Source organism: Bos grunniens, chromosome 11, assembly GCF_055505025.1.
Source record: "Bos grunniens cultivar Pamir isolate PY7600 chromosome 11, Bosgru_T2T1.0, whole genome shotgun sequence".
Classification (NCBI taxonomy): Eukaryota; Metazoa; Chordata; class Mammalia; order Artiodactyla; family Bovidae; genus Bos; species Bos grunniens.
Window position 1 is genome coordinate 21,276,381 of NC_141175.1, and position 21,229 is coordinate 21,297,609.

The window sequence follows — 21,229 nt, forward strand, 5'->3', positions numbered from 1 at the left end:
TATGGCTATCTTCATGATTAAACTAATCTTCATGATTAATTTCAAATTCTTTTAAACTACAATTGGTTTAACAAGAAAAAAAAAGACTTAAAACTGTTTTGTACTTTTGGTGTTTTCTTTTCACTTTAGTCCTTAACTCTGAATTTACCAACAGGTGAAGCCACTGGAAGTTGTGTTTTCGAGGGCCCCCTCTCTGCCAAACAACACTGAGAAGCTGATAGTTCACTAGCTCAAATATCTTGTAGCCAAAACATACAATTTTTCATTTAGATTTATGTCACTTTCCTAGTATTTCTAAAGCAAGATTTTTAACAATTATAGCCAAAAATGAACCAAGGACTTTACTTACAGACGCAATAGTAGCATCTTTTTCGGTGAGTTCCTGTTTGTGTCGAGCCATCATCTCTTTGATCTCCAGCTCTTTCATGATCTTCTCTTTTTCCAAATCAGAATACTGTTCCTCAGCAATTGAACGAGCCAGTTGCTCAGAATCTGCTTTGGTTAAGGTAATCTCCAGTTGAGCAGCCAAGGAGTCCCTATATTTAAGAGAAATAAAATTTTAACATTCAATTTTTTATTATAAAGCTCAAGTTTTTCTCTAATTAACTTCATCAGATCAGTCAGTTCAGTTCAGTCACTCAGTTGTATCCTACTCTTTGCGAACCCATGGACTGTAGCATGCCAGGCCTCCCTGTCCATCACCAACTCCTGGAGTTTACTCAAACTCAAGTCCATCGAGTCGGTGATGCCATCCAGGCGTCTCATCCTCTGTCATCCTGCTCTCCTCCTGCCTTCAATCTTTCCTAGTATCGGGGTCTTTACCAATGAGTCAATTCCTCACACCAGGTGGCCAAAGCATTGGAGCTACAGCTTCAGCATCCGTCTTTCCAATGAATATTCAGGACTGATTTCCTGGAGGATTGACTGCTTGGATCTCCCTGTAGTCCAAGGGACCCTCAACAGTCTCCTGCGACACCACAGTTCAAAAGCCTCACTTCTGCCCTCAGCTTTCTATATAGTCCAACTCTCACATCCATACATGACTACTGGAAAACCCACAGCTTTGACTACACGGACCTCTGTTGGCAAACTAATGTCTCTGCTTTTTAACATGCTATCTAGGTTGGGCATAACTTTCCTTACAAGGGGCAAGTGTTTTTAAATTTCATGGTTGCAGTCACCATCTGCAGTGATTTTAGAGCCCCAAAAAATAAAGTCTGACATTGTTTCCATTTTTTCCCCATCTATTTGCCATGAAGTGATGGGACCGGATCCCATGATCTTAGTTTTCTGAATGTTGAGCTTTAAGCCAACTTTTTCACTCTCCTCTTTCACTTTCATCAAGAGGCTCTTTAGTTCTTCTTCACTTTCTGCCATAAGGGTGGTGTCATCTGCATATCTGAGGTTATTGATATTTCTCCTGGCAATCTTGATTCCAGCTTGTGCTTCCTCCAGTCCAGCGTTTCTCATGATGTACTTTGCATATAAGTTAAATAAGCAGGGTGACAATATACAGCCTTGACATACTCCTTTCCTGATTTGGAACCACTCTATTGTTCCCTGTCCGGTTCTAACTGTTGCTTTTTAATCTTCATATGGGTTTCTCAGGAGGTAGGTAAGGTGGTCTGGTATTCCCATCTCTGCCGGGAGCCGGCGAGAGACATTCCACTCGTGACAAAGGTCATGAGGAAGGAGGCTCGGCATACGCAAAGGCGGGATCGAGCCTCAGGAGTCCCCCTGGATATTCTCGATTATCTACCCCCCCAAAAAAACAGTCTGCCTACTTTATTGCTTTGTGCTCTCACCTCTGACTTTACTGGGGGCTGTCCCCTACCACCATCTCGCTCTCTCTGACAAAGAGTTAACTTACAGCTCCAATTAATAAAAGTTCCTGGGCAATGAGGAGTGTTTAAATCCAAACCCCTCAGAGAGCTCTCTAACTCGCCTGACAAGTTTACCCGGACTCCTACAGTTACACATACGATTGTTTACAGTCTCCCAGCCTCGAGAGGCACGGGAAGCTTAAGATACTCAAATAGCTTAGAGCCTCTCAGAGAGTTAGAAACTGTCAGAATAAAACTAGTAAAAGATTTCATTGATGAACCAATGCTTGTTGCCAAGTTTTCACATCCCCTGAATTGTATCCTTGAATGTGTATTAATTAATATAGTTGGTATGTAGAAAAAATTAGTAGTGGCCTTGGTGTTAGTAACTTTAGACCCTTAAGGTAATAAATTCTTTCCTTTGTTGTAAACCCATTACACATCCGCCCTATAGGAATGCAATTTTTTCTTCAGAAGATGGCGCAAAACCTTAAAATAATTACTCTTAGAGAAAATAAGTCTTTGTTGATAAGTCTTTGTCAAGAGTCATAAAATGTTAATACGCCTTCTGGCCAGAAGATGATGTAAATCACCTAAACCATTTGTATACGATAAATTTGTAGGAAAGAAACCCTGGTTTTTGATAAGGATCAAAGATTGCTGACTTTGCATCCCCTATTATCCTCTATGTGTAACTTAGGGTATATAAGCCCCTGTTGAAAATAAAGTTACGGGCCTTGCTCACCAACGCTTGGTCTCCCCATGTCATTTTTCTCCTCAATTTCCAGCTGAGTCTCCATCTGGAGAGCGGATATCCTCTGCAACCATTTATTTGCCTGGGCTTCTAAGACCCACTCGAGAAGGTGTCTAAGGTGGGGCACCTTCCGCTATTCTAGAGGGCGCCTGTGGCCTCCGTGGTCAGAGCTAACCTGGTGTCACGGGTTATACTGATTTTCCACGTAAACCAAGCTACTCAGCTTCTTTTCTCCACTGAATTCTCCTACTGAGCTATCCTCATTCTATTATTCTTTATATCTTTGATGAATAAATAAATAATCGCCGATGCCGTCTCCCCTTCTAATACCCTGGATCAGCTGGGGCTGGACCTCGACACATCTCTTTTAAGAATTTTCCACAAACAAACTGACTGTGTAATCCACAGAGTCAAAGGCTTTGGCACAGTCAATAAAGCAGAAATAGATGTTTTTCTGGAACTCTCTAGCTTTTTTGATGATGCAGCGGATGTTGGCAATTTGATCTCTGGTTCCTCTGCCTTTTCTAAATCCAGCTTGAACATCTAGAAGTTCACGGCTCACGTACTGTTGAAGCACGGCTTGGAGAATTTTGAGCATTACTTTGCTAGTGTGTGAGATGAGTGCAATTGTGCGGCAGTTTGAACGTTCTTTGGCATTGCCTTTCTTTGGGATTGGAATGAAAACTGACCTTTTCTAGTCCTGAGGCCACTGCTGAGTTTTCCAAATTTGCTGGCATATGGAGTGCAGCACTTAATAGCATCATCTTTTAGGATCTGAAAAAGCTCAGCTGGAATTCCATCACCTCCCCTAGCTCTGTTCATAGTGATGCTTCCTAAGGCCCACTCGATTTTGTATTCCAGGATGTCTGGCTCTAGTTCAGTGATCATACCATAGTGCTTATCTGGGTCATGAAGATCTTTTACGTATAGTTCTTCTGTGTATTTTTGCCACCTCTTCTTAATATCTTTGGCTTTTTATTAACTTCATCAACAAATTTTACCTGGAGTTCCCTGGTGGTTCAGATAGTAAAGAATCAGCCTGCCAATGCAGGAGACCTGGGTTTGGATTGGGAAGATCCTCTGGAGAAGGGAATGGCAACCCACTCCAGTATTCTTGCCTGGACAATTCCTTGGCCAGAGAAGCCTGGCAGGCTACAATCAATGGGTTGCAAAGAGTTGGGCATGACTAAGTGACTTAACACATATACAGGCACTTTCTAGGAGTAGGGTACATGTCTATGAACAGAGATAAGGATCTTATCCTTACCTTTCATCCTGTAATTCCTGCTTCTTCTGCTGTAATTCTTTACAAAGTTTGGTCTTTTCTTCACATTCTTCCTTAAGTTCCCTAACCTGTGTTTTATAGAGGGTCTAAATAGCAAAACAGAATAGAAACATGGATCATCATTGTTAGAAATATTCAAAAGCTATCCAGACAAAAAGTTCAGCTGATTACTACATAATAGGCTCCTAAAACTGAGTAATGTTGAGCCCATGAGCAAAGTGATAGTTCAATGAGATTTTCTATTTTCTGGTAATCAACCCAATTAACTAATAAAACTTCAGCTAATAATTTACAAGTGTGATTTTTCAACTGGATATCCTAGTGAAATTTCTCACTAAATGTCATATTGGTAGGATGACGAGTCAAAGAAAAATATTATCAATTTATTCAAGAAAATTTTGCTGGCTTAAAAAATCAATGAGGTGACAGTTATTATTTCATATTTTAAAACTCAAAAAAGGGCAAATGTTACAATGACAATCTTATTTCTTTCATTATACAAATATATTCTTCCTCAAAAATCAATGCTTTTTAAAATGAACTTCATATGGTGTGGGTATGTACTTAGAACTACTCTTTTTTGAAATGATAATGGATTTCTGTTAGACTATCTACAGTCTCTTGCCCCAGTATTCCTTTTACAGATGTGTAGTACAAAACATTCATCCAAAATTCTCTCTGGAATTTGCTATAAGAATTTAAAGAATCAATCTCCTGGTTTTTCAGCAAAAAAAAAATTTTAATAATTCTACAAATACAATACTTTTCAAAGTAACATGTCTGGACTTACTGAGAAATACTGCTCTGCTTCAAGCTGATCCTGGAGCTCTTTCATCTGTCCATCTGCATCTTGACGTTCTCTGTGGGGACATTGGTTAGACACATATTAAGCCAGCAACTCTTGAAATGTGGTCTAGAAAACCTCTGGGAGTACCTAAGACCTCTCAAGAAAATCCATGAGGTAAAATTATTTTCATAATACTGAGAATCATGGCTACTTTTAAAGTATTAATTCTTTCCATGTATATATACTTTCATGAGGCTGCATGACATCTGAGGATTTTATTATTCCAAAAGCTAATGAAATGTATGCATGTATGCTCCTGTTTTTAAATTTTCTCAGTTTCAATTTCGAACACAATAAACAACATTAGATAAAATTCACATAAACAAAAACTCTTTGGGCCCTCAATAATTTTTTTAAGAGCATAAGGGATTCAGAGACCAAACAGTACTATATTAAACTAATAACACTGAATTATATTCGCAAACATGCATTGTGATCAGCCATTTATGCCAAAAAGTAGTACAATTAAAGAGTACCTGAAAATCGATTATTTCAGAATGAGTGTAGAAACAACTGGGAGGGGCCCTGCAGGGAGGTTAAGAGTACAGGTTTTTATATCTAAATGTAAACAGTAACTGCACAGATTTCTGGTGGCTCAGTGGTAAAGAATCCACCGGTAATACAGGAGACACGAGTTCAGTCCCTGGGTTGGGAAGATCCCCTAAGAGAAGGAAATGGCAACCCATTCCAGTTATTCTTGCTCGGAAAATCCCATGGACAGAGGAGCCGGGTGGGCTACAGTCCATGGGTTGCAAAAGAGTTGGACACAACTTAGCAAACAACAACAAAATGGTTAACTGCACAGATTTGAACGCTCTGTAAAAATTCAGAGTTCTACATTTATCATTTGTGTACTTTCTATATATATCTTAATCTTCAGTAAAGAAAAAAGTTAAATAAAAAACCTAGTAACACTCTTAAGATGTTGGGTTGAAATAAAAGTACAGGCTTGTCAAAAAAATGAAATCATATATATATATATTATAGTTATTTCAAATCAAAGCTAAGAAGAAAGAAAACAAGTTGGAGAACAACATATACAATTAAAAAACAACAAAACAAACAAACAAACAAAAATATTCTACAAAACTCAACCCTATAAATATAGTACACATGTACAGGTACAGGCACAGAAAAAGGTATGGAAGCATATATTAAGACTATAAAGATATATTACTTCTGGACAGATTAACCATGTCTGTATTCATAAGTTCAGTACAGTTCAGTCGCTCAGTCGTGTCCGACTCTGCGACCCCATGAACCAAAGCATCCCAGGCCTCTCTGTCCATCACCAACTCCCGGAGTCCACCCAAACTCGAGTCGGTGATGCCATCCAACCATCTCATCCTCTGTCATCTCCTTCTCCTCCTGCCCTCAATCTTTCCCAGCATCAGGGTCTTTTCAAATGAGTCAGCTCTTCGCATCAGATGGCCAAAGTATTGGAGTTTCAGCTTCAACATCAGTCCTTCCAATGAATATCCAGGACTGATCCCCTTTAGGATGGACTGGTTGGATCTCCTTGTAATCCAAGGGACTCTCAAGAGTCTTCTCCAACACCACAGTTCAAAAGCATCAATTCTTCAGCACTCAGCTTTCTCCACAGTCCAACTTTCACATCCATACATGACCAATGGAAAAACCATAGCCTTGACTAGATGGACCTTTGTTGCCAAAGTAATGTCTCTGCTTTTTCCTATGCTGTCTAGGTTGGTCATAACTTTCCTTCAAAGGAAAAGTGTCTTTTAATTTCATGGCTGCAAGCACCATCTGCAGTGATTTTGGAGCCCCCCCAAAAAAAGTCTGACATTGTTTCCAATCCTTCCCCATCTATTTGCCATGAAGTGATGGGACCAGATGCCATGATCTTAGTTTTCTGAATGTTGAGCTTTAAGCCAACTTTTTCACTCTCCTCTTTCACTTTCATCAAGAGGCTCTTTAGTTCTTCTTCACTTTCTGCCATTAAGGGTGGTGTCTGCATACCTGAGGTTATTGATATTTCTCCCTGCAATCTTGATTCCAGCTTGTGCTTCCTCCAGCCCAGTGTTTCTCATGATGTACTCTGCATATAAGTTAAATAAGTAGGGTGACAATATACAGCCTTGATGTACTCCTTTTCCTATTTGGAACTAGTCTATTGTTCCATGTCCAGTTCTAACTGTTGCTTCCTGACCTGCATACAGGTTTCTCAAGAGGCAGGTCAGGTGGTCTGGTATTCCCATCTCTTTCAGAATTTTCCACAGTTTATTGTGATCCACACAGTCAAAGGCTCAATAAAGCAGAGATAGATGTTCTTCTGGAACTCTCTTGCTTTTTCGATGATCCAATGGATGTTGGCAATTTGATCTCTGGTTCCTCTGCCTTTTCTAAAACCAGCTTGAACATCTGGAAGTTCACTGTTCACGTAGTGCTGAAGCCTGGCTTGGGAGAATTTTAAGCATTACATTACTAGCGTGTGAGATGAGTGCAATTGTGTGGTAGTTTTAACATTCTTTGGCATTGCCTTTCTTTGGTATTGGAATGAAAACTGACCTTTTCCAGTCCTGAGGCCACTGCTGAGTTTTCCAAATTTGCTGGCATATTGAGTACAGCACTTTCACAGCATCATCTTACAGGATTTGAAGTAGCTCAAGTGGAATTCAAGTGGAATTAGAGAAGGCAATGGCACCCCACTCTAGTACTCTTGCCTGGAAAATCCCATGGACGGAGGAGCCTGGTAGGCTTCAGTCCATGGGGTCGCTAAGAGTCGGACACGACTGAGCGACTTCACTTTCACTTTTCTCTTTTCATGCACTGGAGAAGGAAATGGCAACCCACTCCAGTATTCTTGCCTGGAGAACCCCAGGGACGACGGAGCCTGGTGGGCTGCCGTCTATGGGGTCACACAGAGTCGGACACGACTGAAGCGACTTAGCATAGCATAGCATAGCAAGTAGAATTCCATCACCTCCATTAGCTTTGTTCATAACGATGCTTCCTGAGGCCCATTTGACTTCACATTCCAGGATGTCTGGCTCTAGTTTAGTGATCACACCATCATGATTATCTGGGTCGTGAAGATCTTTTTTGTATAGTTCTTCTGTGTATTCTTGCCACCTCTTCTTAGTATCTCCTGCTTCTGTTAGGTCCCTACCATTTCTGTCCTTTATTGAGCCCATCTGTGCATGAAATGTTCCCTTGGTATCTCTAATTTTCTTGAAGAGATCTCTAGTCTTTCCCAGTCTACTCTTTACCTCTATTTCTTTGCACTGATCACTGAGGAAGGCTTTCTTATCTCTTCTTGCTATTCTTTGGAACTCTGCATTCAAATGGGTGTATCTTTCCTTTTCTCCTTTGCTTTTTGCTTCCCTTCTTTTCACAGCTTTTTGTAAGGCCTCCTCAGACAGCCATTTTGCTTTTCTTGGGGATGGTCTTGATTCCTGTCTCCTGTACAATGTCACAAACCTCTGTCCATAGTTCATCAGGCACTCTATCAGATCTAGTCCCTTAAATCTATTTCTCACTTCCACTGTACAGTCATAAGGGATTTGATTTAGGTCATACCTGAATGGTCTAGTGGTTTTCTCCACTTTCTTCAATTTTAGTTTGAATTTGGCAATAAGGAGTTCATGATCTGAGTCACAGTCAGCTCCCCGTCTTATTTTTGCTGACTGTATAGAGCTTCTCCATCTTTGGCTGCAAAGAACAGAATCAATTGGATTTTGGTGTCAACCATCTGTTGATGTCCATGTGTAGAGTCTTCTCTTGTGTTGTTGGAAGAGGGTGTTTGCTATGACCAGTGTGTTCTCTTGGAAAAATCTATTAGCCTTTGCCCTGCTTCATTCTGTACTCCAAGGCCAAATTTGCTTGTTACTCCAGGTGTTTCTTGACTTCCTACTTTTGCATTCCAGTCTCCTATACTGAAAAGGACATCTTTTTTGGGTGTTAGTTCTAGAAGGTAGGTCTTCATAGAACTGTTCAACTTCAGCTTCTTCAGCATTACTGGTCGGGGCATAGACTTGGCTTACTATGATATTGAATGGTTTGTCTTGGAAACGAACAGAGATCATTCTGTCATTTTTGAGATTGCATTCAAGTACTGCATTTTGGACTCTTTTGTTGACTGTGATGGCTATTCCATTTCTTGTAAGGGCTTCCTGCCCACAAAAGTAGATATAATGGTCATCTGAGTTTAATTTACCCATTCCAGTCCATTTTAGTTTGCTGATTCCCAGAATGTCAACGTTCACTCTTGCCATCTCCTGTTTGACCACTTCCAATTTGCCTTGATTCATGGACCTAACATTCCAGGTTCCTATGCAATATTGCTCTTTACAGCATCGAACCCTGTTCCATCACCAGTCCCATTCACAAGTGGGTGTTGTTTTTGCTTTGGCTCCATCCCTCATTCTTTCTGGAGTTATTTCTCCACTGATCTCCAATAGCATACTGGGCACCTACCGACCTGGGGAGTTCATCTTTCAGTGTCCTATCCTTTTTCCTTTTCATACTGTTCATAAAGGAGACCTTATATTTGTTTTCTCTTTATCTTTTAATATAGATCTAAATATTTTAAAATGAAAAAATATTTTACTACCAGTTGGATATTTTAAAAATGTATATAGGTGGACTTCCCTGGCAGTTCAGTGATTAAGACTCCACACCTCCACTGCAGGGGGCACGGGTTCTATTCCTGGTCAGGAAACTAAGATCCCACAGGCTGTATGGCCAAATAAATTTATAAACAAAAGTGTATAAAGCAAGAAAAACTCAACAGAGATTAAATGATTTAATCACACCACCTTCAATTTCAATTTAATATTACTTAGATAACTTTCATCATTATTTTAATTTAATATAATCTGATCACTTTGTTTACTCACTGGTCCTTCAACTTCTGGATAAATAGGAAATTATCACCAGATGTCACTTCACTGTGTTAATTCTGTATTTTATTATTAATCAGTATATTATTTAAAAAAGTATGATTCTTATTTCTCTGAGCCAAAGATATGAAAGATGCTAAAAACATATGAAAGAGCAAGTTTTAAAAATTTGAAATCATTACTAGCTAGGCTCACATGCAGCAAACTCCAGTGTAATATTAATATCATGATCTTTTTGAAGAGCTACTGTTCATTATATGTAACTTTTAAAACCCCACATTTATTAGGTATTTAATAAAAGCTATTTTTCAGAAATTATATAATATGCACATGGTTACAGTTAGATAGTACAGGCTAGCACAGAAAAAAATTATGAAATGTCGCAGTCTCCTTATCCATAACCATCCACGTGACAATCCTATTTCCCTAGAGGAAATCACTTTGTTTCATTTCCTTTTATTGTTCTTTTGTGGTTCCCACCACATCTCAGCTTATTCCTGGACATACGTTTTAATTATTTACCAATTCCCTGCTGCCATATGTGAGAATTTAGCTCTTACCACCCCTAACCGCTCCCCAACCCCTAATACAGTTATATCACTGGTCTAAGTGACATAATCAAGCCTCCATTCATTTCCTATTGCATCAACCACAAACCACAACCTCCCCAGCTGGAAGAACTGCAACAATTCCATTCTCTTTTGTTTTTGAGATTTCATACTAACATGTCTAAATGTGAGTCTTTTCTCAAGTATAGTTGCTGGTCTTTTCAATATAAAGACTTCTTTTCCAGCTATGAGAAATTCTTTTCTATTATTTCTTTAGTAACTTCCTTCCTTAAGATTCTCTGGAATTCCTTGTCTGGCGCTAGAATTCTTAGAATCAGCTGGTGTGTCTTAGCTTTTCTCTCATATATTCTATGTCATTTCTTCTTGTTCTATATTTTGTGAAATTAAAAAAATTTTTTTTTCTTCAAACTCTTCTAATAAATTTACATTGGCAATAATTTTTAACCTTCAAGAGCTCCTTCCTATTCTGTCTTTCCTTTTTACGTCAGGTTCATGTTTAATGGAAGTGGTATTTCCTAGAATCTTTGATCAGTACTAATTATACTACTAATGACTAAATGGGGCAATTTTTAACAGTATATTTACTATATACCTTAATTTAAAGTATTTTAACAATGTTTTCTAAGTAAATTAAATATAGCACTAGAGAAAGTGCGTTGCTCAGTTGTGTCTGACTCTTTGTGACTCCCACAGATTGTAGCCCGTCAGGCTCCTCTGTCCATAGAATTCTCCAGGCAAGAATACTGGAGTGGGTTGCCATTTCCTTCTCTAGGGGATCTTCCTGACTCAGAGATATAGCACAAGAGTGTATCCTAAAAAATGATTTAAAAATTTATATGGTGTTTGCTTAATGGTCAAACATTTCCAAGTCCCAGAAACTAAAAGAACAAACAAAAGACACTTTTGTTTGTGAGACAGTCCTGAGGAGGAATCTTAAGAGCATGGAGTGCAAACCCCAGACCTTTTCTTCTTCAGCACAAACAATATACCATTATATCATAATGTGGCAGTAGTAAAAATTGTTGGGAATGCAAATAAAATCTTTTGGAAAGACAATAGTGGCACTCAACACATCATTTAAACAGAAAGAAGAGAAAAATGTGTTCAAGAAAACAAAGGAGTCAGAAGAAAATTCCCAGATAAGTAAAAATTAAGATAATTTACATGGAGATAGCTCTGCATATTAGTAAGTCTTTGTCTCAAACAATTAACTTACTTTCGAAGTTCAGCATTCTGTTTTTCCAAGCTCATTTTCATTTCTAGGAGATGATTATTCTCTTGCTTTAACTGCTTTTCTGACATTTTTAGTGTGTTAACTTGCTGTGTTTGCATCTTCAAGTCATTTTGTGTAAGGCAGCGCTTCTGAGTTTCCTGTTCTATTTTTAATGTCAAGTTTCTAACCTAAAAAATAGTGTTATTGGTATGCAAGCAAATTATTTTGATTTTTTCATCAGTGAAGCTGGCAGTAAATATAATGACATAAAACAGATTTCTTCTCCTTAAACAGTTAATTCATTTCACAGTATTTTTTGGATTTTCCATAATAATATATTTTTTAAATAAAATATAGTCTTCAAAGAAACTGTAATTATGATTCATTTAGTATATCACCCAAATCTGGTACAATTAAAAAATTACAGAATATTATTTTATAAGAAAAAAATTTTAATTGTAAAACCATCATTGAACCTCTACAAATAAACCTAGTTTATTATTAATTAATTAAATAGTTCATTATACAGTAAGCTGCACACTTACATCCTCATTTAGCACATCTTTCTGTTTGAGGAGTTCATTTATTTTCTGCTGTGACTGTTTGAGGTCACAGTCTAATATAGAGCATCTTTTCTCAGCCTCCAGCAACAAGTTCTCTACTTTCTGTTTTAAAGTTCTTTCCTCCGAGAGCTTTTTCTCCATTTCTATTGCCACAAAAATAGACATAATCATGAACCAAACAAAAAAAGCATATCAAATACATGACACAGTGCTAATAAAAATTGCAATAAATGATGCTGCCTCAAAAATTTTCTTAATTTCCAGTTTTTTTCATTACTCCTCTTAACACAATTGAAATATCAACAATTTCATGCTTAAAAATTAACTGTTATATTTGCAGGGTGTAAAAATCTACCACACTCTGCAATATTATATTCATTTTAATGAAAGCAAAATAATTCTGCCTTTATCACTTACTGCAAAGTTATATTAAGTAAAATTTAAACATTATGAATTTTCAGTTTTTAATGAACTAGCTTCAAAAGTGTGGAAAAATGAAACATTTTTCATATACTACTAAAAACAGCTAGCATTTCTAGGCACTTTTCATGTATCAATGCACCTGTTTTTCACAACCAAATACAGGAACTGTCCCTTTACAGGAAACTAGGCATAAAAGGCTAAGTAACTAGACAAGATCACAGAGCTAGTAATTCATTGGTAAGTCATACTCTTACACAAAGGAAGCAATGACATGCAGTAGAAAGACCAAAGGTTTTATACCATATTTGAGTACCATCTACAAAATTTAAGTTGTGTGCAATCATGCAAAATATGAAAGTCATCTGTTATGTTAGAGTTGTAAAAAGAAATCTGAAAAAAGACAGCTGTTACTATGCTAAATTGGTTCATTTTCAACAGTTCTGAGAACAACTTATAAACAAATGTACTCATTTAAAAAACTAATCACTGGAATGTGGGTCTAGAGAACAGAAAGAGGCATAAGTGAACTCACTGAGATGAGGAAAACATAGATTCTCTATCTTGTCTTGGGTGGTGATTACACGTGTGTTACAAATGTGAAAAATGTTTGCATTTATAGCACCTAAATTATAATCTCAAAAGAAATTCAACTCTTGTCTTGTCCCACTTTCTTCTTATTAGGTATTTCTAAATATAGCACTCATTTCATCTTTTATCATCTAAAATCAATGTCTTAAACTAAGCTGCTTTTGACCAAAAAAACCCTCCAATTTTAACTACACTCACTAATTAAAAGGCTATTTTTTTGCTAAGTCATTAATAAATCTTATGGTTTAATATGAAATAAAATTTCTGTTTAAAAGTTTTACAAATCTTTGACAAGAATACTTTATTGATTTCTTTTGGAACTTCAAATCCATCATATATAAACAGTCAGTTTGGAAAACAAGATATAACCTAAAAGACAATTCCAAGATAACAGGCTTGGTTTGTGGAAAAGTCAACTTTGTTATCTTACCCTACACTCGTTAGCTTTGTGTGGCTCTGACCAAACATAGCTAGTATCTTCATCACGCCAGATTTCAAAATATTCAGTCAACTTATATAAACTTTAGGAAAGAATTTTGTAACATGAGCTGATGAAATGTCAAACTAATTATAAAAAGAGGATATCCCCCAAATCTGAACAGATATATCTAGAACTACACACTCTATATGCCTGCCACTATTGATACCACTGAAATATTCATTTCTCTCTGATCTAAAAATGTGGTTGAGCAATTTTGCGTTTGAGCCTCACTATCCTAGAAATGGTCATGGCCTTAAAGGAAAAAAAAAAATGTATATATATATATATATACATACACACACACACACACACACACATAAATATATATATGTAAAGCTTTCCTAATAGTTTTTTAAAATATTTTCCAAAATCAGAATTGAATACAGAATCAAGTCTGTAAAATATTGCTGAAAATCCTCTTATGAAAATGCGTACCTTTCATGGCTTCTGATTTAGCTTCTTCAATGGATTCATAAATCTTGTTTTTATCTGCAAGCCGTGCTTTTGTAGCCTTATGTTCAGTTTCTTCTTGTTCTAAACTTTGCTGTATAACTTTTAGTTGGTATGTCATATCTATTTCCATGTTGTTCTTTTCCTATTAAAGATTTAAACAGCAGCCATCAACAAAACAGACTGGCTCACAATTTCAAAAATTTCTTTACAGGCTTACTAACAATGTTTAACATGTTCCCTCCAATCTTCATACTTCCTGTAAAAGTACCCTATGTGCTGTTCCACCTGTTTGCTTCCCAATGTACTTATCTCCACTACTGTTTCGAGATCTTCACTGTGATTACTTGAGCTCAATAAAGTGATGAATGATACCTCAATTATCAAGTCATTTTTCATTTGAACTCACTGTTGCCCTTGAAACTATTTCCTTGATATACTTGACTTCACTTGGCTCTCTCCACCCTTCTCTCATCTTTTCTGCTGTGTGTGAAGTTTTCTCCCAGCCACCTCTTAAATATTGGGTGTTCTCTGTAGGTAGCATTCTTTAGCCATAATGCTTCTCCTCTTTCTGCATTATCTCTCAAAGTTTTAAAACATATTTAACATTTTCCTTTGCTAGATCTGGTGGGGGGGTGGGAATAAAACTCAGGATCCTTTACTAGTCATCTTTATTTTCCACATGGAAAACATGTTTTAAGTTGAGAACCATTAACAGAAGTTAATTTTCTATATATCCTCAAAAGATTTTCTAATTCTTTGTTTCCTATAGTTTATATCATAAATACAGATTTTTTTTTCAATAATGAAAATAATTTTTTTCAAACTACACAATCTATCAACAGAGTAGTTTATTCTGCTTTGAAAACCACAGGTCTAAGCAATCTCCTTCAGATGGGTTCTTTCATTTGCATAGTTTGCACTACTTCAATATCAATGATGATCAAATATTTCTAGCTGCTACTACCGCAGCTTACTTCTCTGTAGACATCCTAATTTGGTTGTCTCACCAGCACCTCAAGACTAAAATGGATTTATCATTGTCTCTTCTATTTCTCCTTTATTCTTTATTAATTAAAGGCACCACTATAGGTTTTTGTCACAAACTAGGAACTGAAAACTCATTCTTAAGTACTATTCACATGCTACATTTAATCAGTCAATCACTAAGTGTTCCCAAATACTCCTCCTTCAAATATTTCAGATTCATTCCTATTTTCCAACCTTTCAACTACTGAATTAGTTAAGTCTCCATTTTCTGAGTTACTTTATCTGAAAAGCCTCTGATTAATCTACCTACCTATTAATCTTCCTCAAATCTAGTTTTCACATGGTACATAATAATATGTCTTAAATGAATCACTAATAAAATCACCCAACTTAAAAGCCCTTCAGTGGTTAGTCCATTTCTTAGATCAACTAAGTTTCTTAATAGAGTATTCAACATCTTGCATGGTCAATTTTAGACTGATGTCTGTTTTTGTAAAATTTCATTAGATCATAGCCATGCCCGTTCCCTTTACTGAAGTAGAGACCATATCACCTGCAAAATTTAAAATATTCACTGTCTATCCTTTAAAAGATTAAAATTTCTTGACCTTTACTCTTTACTCTAGAAATACTGAATAGTTTATACTTAAATAAACTATGACCTTTTATCTTCTATCCTCTGTGCCTTCACTCATGATGTCCTCCCCAGCTCATAATGCACCTTTACTTTGTCAGCCAATGCTGCCCTGTCAGATTAGGGATTCATTCTGTGTACCCAAGATACCCTGCCCATACCTCTATCATTCTACTTCAGTCAGTTCAGTTCAGTCGCTCAGTTGTGTCCGACTCTGCAACCCCATGAATCGCAGCACGCCTGGACTCCCTGTCCATCACCAACTCCCGGAGTTCACTCAAACTCAGGTCCATCGAGTCGGTGATGCCATCCAGCCATCTCATCCTCTGTCGTCCCCTTCTCCTCCTGCCCCAATCCCTCCCAGAATCAGAGTCTTTTCCAATGAGTCAACTCTTCGCATGAGGTGGCCAAAGTATTGGAGTTTCAGCTTTAGCATCAGTCCTTCCAATGAACACCTAGGACTGATCTCCTTTAGAATGGACTGGTTGGATCTCCGTGCAGTCCACCACACTGTATTAGAATTATCTGTGTACTTTACTTTTACTTTAGAAATTACCTACTAGATGTGAGGTTGTTAAGGGCAAGAACTGCATCCTGATATTTTTACCACATACAATACACTAAATCCTTAAATGAATGAAAACAAAATATTATCTACACAGAGCCTAGAAATTATGCCCGCTCATAGCACTTTTTGGTAAACTTCTACATGAAAAGTCATGATAATTTTACACCATTTTGAAGATATAATGTACACAAAAATCTGAGTTTTCCTGGGATGTCTAGGGAGAAGCATCCTCAGAACACATCCTAGGAGAGTCCTCCCTTCATAAGCAACTGACATGCTAAGGGCTGCTTGTATGGTGTTATGGTAAGCCTTAAAGTATATATCGTCAATGCACATAACAATATAAGAAAGTACATGAGTGCTGGAAATACCTCAGTTACTAATTTTCCTTATTTTAGAATAAGTTTTTCAACTCGAAACTCGACATCTATCTTCTTACACAAATATAAAACTTAACATGTTTTACCTTTTCCAAATCAGTAAATCTCTCCTGTAGTTGTCTCTTCTCCAGCTCTACTTTTGCTAATAAGATTTTACCATTCTTTACATCTTCTTCTAGGCCAGATATTCTACCTAAAATGGCAACATTTTAAAAAACAATAAATTCATATACAATACAAATTAAATTGAGTAAAAAATTCAGAATTCACCTCATACCTTAAAACTGTTATTTATGAGCAGAAATTTTATAATTGTTGATACAATGCTTCAGAGTTAATTCAACTGGAATCCAATCTACTGCTTTCAGAAGTGGCTTGTTACTTAAAATACTTCATACTATTTGAAAGTAAATCCTTCATTCATAAAATTTTATAACAGTGTATTTCTAACACCCTAACTTTATAGAACAGAGTAATATATCCATACACTTACTACTCCAGCACATTATCCACCATCTAAGGTTATCTCCGAATTGAACTTAAGTGCAATCTCCACTTTAATACCTTGTAAATCATTAATAATCTCTGATCCATGGGTTCGGTCCCTCCTTTCAGATTCTAGAACTGACTGAAGATTGATAAATTCCTTTTCAAGTTTTAACTTGGCAGTCTCCAGCAGGCAATTTTTGTCTTGTAGATCTCTATTGTTAGATTCCAGCTGCTGAATCTGTTTTGAACTTTCTGCCTGTGTTTTCCTTAACCGGGCTGCAGTATCAGATTCTGTTCGCAGCAAAGCATTGGTTTCATCCAGCTGTTATTCCATTCAAAACCAAACAAAAAACAAACAAATCAACACAGCTATATATGATGAAAATACTTCAATTTATTACTCCATTGCAAACTATTTAAAATAAGAAAAACCCTAAAAATATATTTTTAATGATTTCCCTTTTGTAACATTACCAATTAAAACAAATGCTAACAGTCATAAATAAAATTCAAAATCCTTATTATAAATAAATTGGGATCAACCTACTTGTCTCTGGAGTTGATTCACTTTCTCAGTGGATATCTGAGAGTTCTGATTTCTTTTTTTCAAATCTTCAAGCTGATCTTTTAAACTGTTAACTATGATAAAAAGCATTTAAGTAGTAAGCTTCAACACAACACACACATACAAACTTTTTTTCTTAGTAAGTATTTAGTATTCTATACTACAAACCATCATTCTCCAAATTTCGCTTCTTGTCTGCTTCATGATCAGCTTTCCGCTGATATTCTGCATTTTTGTGCTGAAGAAGTGCTTTTTCTCTTTCTAATTGTCTTAATGTTGATTCCACATTTTTCCTTAAGGTAATCTGAAATAATGCTTGAAGTTATTATCAAAGGAAAGTATGTGTAAAAATCAAATGAAAATAAAAAATACTTCAGTTACATAAAACAGAAGAGACCTTTAAAAAAGCTAATAACTAAGAAAAGCCATTTTGTTAAAATTACAAATGGTTTCCATATTTTTAAAATAGCATATTATTCTTAAATAATCAAGAACATAAGTATTTTGTTTACTATTGTAAGCCAAAATTTCTGTAACATTTCATCACCCTTGAACCACCTTTACTTAATATAAACTACAGGTCTGAATAATAAAAAAAAACTGTCAATTTCTATTTTTAAGCCATATCATTAATATGACCGAAATTATTTTTCCTTGAAATATCTACACATACTAAATTAATTCATTTGCAAAAACATAACAAAATGAAGCCTATTATCATGGTTTACTCTATAATCTCAGTCCTCATCAATGCTACAACATATATTTTACTATATAACAAGATTTGTATTAATATGGTACTGAGTGAACTCTATAATAAAGTCAAGCATCAAAATTTTTTACGAACAAAAATGTAAATAAAAGCATAGAGAAACTTTACCTCTTCTTCTAACTCCTTTGCCACTTTCTCTAAGCGAGTATTAACAGACCTGAAGAATTTCAAAGGCAACAGTACATAAAATAATTCTTACAATAAAGACATTTGCCATAAATTGTAAAATAATCATAGAATTACTTTGTAGCTCTTTTTAGTAAAGTGTTTAAATTTACATTTTAAAATATAACATTTAATTATTCACAGAACATACTTGCACTTCTGTTCTAGTTCCTCTTTGGCCTGAATCTCAGTGCTAAGGTGTTCTTCTAATGTGTACAGTTTTTTCTGAATCTGTCAGAAAATAAAAAACGATAAAGTGTGATCACATTTAAAAGGCGAGAGGCTTAAAGAAAACAATGATAATTTTCTTCTCCTTTCTTTCGACTTTAATATAGGTACAGCATGTGTACCTTCTTAATGATTTTTATTGACAGAAAAAATCCTCCATCTCTTGCTTTATATCACAGCACATATGTATACATGAACACACTATGTAAACATAAGAATGAGAAGCTCCAATCTTGGCAGAATTCTTCTATGATAGCAAGTTACTTATTATCAATAAACTAAAAAAAAATTGATATCCTCCACTGTTCTTCTGTAGATTATTTATATGAAAATATTGTTATCATTTGTGCTAATAAGATAAAGATAAAAGGTCTACGTCTGAAACAAATATTTGGAATATTTGACTGAATATGCTCAAAAATATATTACTTTTCTTAGAAATAAGAATAAAATTTCTTTCAGTTTTCCCGAAGAAAGCATGCAGATAGCCAACAGATCTAAGAAAATATGTTTAATATCATTAATTATTACGGAAATGAATGAAAATCACAATGAAGTATCACCTTACACCTGTTAGAATGGCTATCATCAAAAAGACAAAAATATCAAATACTGGAGAGCATGTAGAGAAAAGGGAACCTTCATGCACTGTTGATGGGAATGAAAACTAATGTAGACAGAATTACCATATAATCCAGCTATTCCACTTATGGGTTTTTATCTGAAGAATATAAAAACACTAATTCAAAAAGATATATGCACCTAAGATATAGAAACAACCTAAGTATCCACTGGAAGATAAATGGATGAATAAGACGTGATATATATATACAGACTAGGAACCACTCAGCCATTAAAAAAAAAAGGGAAAAAAGTGAAATCTAGCTATTTGCAACATGGATGAACCTTGAGGGATGAACCTAGAATGCAAGTCAGAAAGTGAAAGACAAAAATCATATGGTATCACTCATATGGAAACAAACCAAAAAAAGGGAAAAAATAAACAAAACAAAAACAAACTCCTAAGACAGAACAGACTGGTCATTACCAGAGGAAAAGGAGGCTGGGGTATATGAAATGAGTGAATGGGGTCAAGTGTATGGTGATGGTTGATTATTACACTCTTAATGATCACTTTGCAATGAGCACAGAAGTAAAATCATAATGTTGCATACTTGAAACTTATATACTGTTACATATCAATTTCAAAATGTTACATATCAGTATCAAAAGGTAAAGGCAAAGCAGAAAAGGAAAGATATATCCATCTGAATGGAGATTTGCAAAGAATAGCAAGGAGAGACAAGAAAGCCTTCCTCAGCGATCAATGCAAAGAAATAGGAAAACAACAGAATGGGAAAGACTAGAGATCTCTTCAAGAAAATTAGAGATTCCAAGGGAACATTTCATGCAAAGATGGGCACAATAAAGGACAGAAACGTTATGGACCTAACAGAAGCAGAAGATATTAAGAAGAGGTGGCAAGAATACTCAGAAGAACTGTACAAAAAAGATCTTCATGACCCAGATAACCATGACGGTGTGATCACTCACCTAGAGCCAGACAGACGTCCTGGAATGCAAAGTCAAGTGGGCCTTAGGAAGCATCACTACAAACAAAGCTAGTGGAGATGATGGAATTCCAGTTAGGCTATTTCAAATCCTAAAAGATGATGCTGTGAAAGCGCTGCACTCAATACGCCAGCAAATTTGGGAAATTCAGCAGTGGCCACAGGACTAGAAAGGATCAGTTTTCATTCCAATCCCAAAGAAAGGCAGTGCCAAAGAATGCTCAAACTACCACACAATTGCACTCATCTCACACGCTAGCAAAGTAATGCTCAAAATTCTCCAAGCCAGGCTTGAACAGTACGTGAACCATGAACTTCCAGATGTTCAAGCTGGATTTAAAAAAGGCAGAGGAACCAGAGATCAAATTGCCAACATCCATTGGATCATCGAAAAAGCAAGAGAGTTCCAGGAAAATATCTACTTCTGCTTTATTGACTATGCCAAAGCCTTTGACTGTGTGGATCACACAGTCAGTTTGTTTGTAGGAAAGTCTTAAAGAGATGGAATACTAGACCACCTGACCTGCTCCTGAGAAATCTGTATGCAGGTCAAGAAGCAACAGTTAGAACTGGACTTGGAACAACGGACTGGTTCCAAATAGGGAAAGGAGTATGTCAAGGCTGTATATTGTCACCCTGCTTATTTTACTTATATACAGAGTACACCATGTGAAATGCTGGGCTGGATGAAGCACAAGCTGGAATCAAGATTTCCAGGAGAAATATCATTAACCTCAGATATGCAGATGATATCACCCTAATGGCAAAGTGAAAAGGAACTAAACAGCCTCTCGATGAAAGTGAAAGAGAAGAGTGAAAAAACTGGCTTAAACTCAACATTCAAAAAACTAAGATCATGGCATCCAGTCCCATCACTTCATGGCAAATATTGGGGAAACAGTGACAGACTTAATTTTCTTGGGCTCCAAAATCACTGCAGATGGTGACTGCAGCCATGAAATTAAAAGACACTTGCTCCTTGGAAGAAAAGCTGTGACTACCCTAGATA

The 21,229-nt window shown here is 36.3% G+C and overlaps 1 protein-coding gene across 11 annotated transcripts in view; it reads right to left on the reverse strand.

The window, feature by feature from the left end:
* ROCK2 (Rho associated coiled-coil containing protein kinase 2) overlaps window positions 1–21,229 on the reverse strand; it is a 132,196-nt gene that overhangs the window by 22,725 nt on the left and 88,242 nt on the right. For all 11 annotated transcript variants that reach the window (XR_015136417.1, XR_015136416.1, XM_086325614.1 and 8 more), the window contains 12 exons: window positions 18,573–18,652; window positions 18,365–18,413; window positions 17,653–17,788; window positions 17,467–17,558; window positions 16,995–17,241; window positions 16,517–16,623; window positions 13,844–14,003; window positions 11,899–12,059; window positions 11,357–11,541; window positions 4,653–4,722; window positions 3,845–3,948; window positions 350–536 (listed from right to left, as the gene is read on the reverse strand). Coding sequence is in view for 9 of the 11 variants with exons in the window: in XM_086325614.1 (XP_086181740.1) it covers window positions 350–536; window positions 3,845–3,948; window positions 4,653–4,722; window positions 11,357–11,541; window positions 11,899–12,059; window positions 13,844–14,003; window positions 16,517–16,623; window positions 16,995–17,241; window positions 17,467–17,558; window positions 17,653–17,788; window positions 18,365–18,413; window positions 18,573–18,652 (1,578 nt within the window). In the remaining 2 variants the exon portion in view is untranslated. The remainder of the gene's footprint in view (window positions 1–349; window positions 537–3,844; window positions 3,949–4,652; window positions 4,723–11,356; window positions 11,542–11,898; window positions 12,060–13,843; window positions 14,004–16,516; window positions 16,624–16,994; window positions 17,242–17,466; window positions 17,559–17,652; window positions 17,789–18,364; window positions 18,414–18,572; window positions 18,653–21,229) is intronic.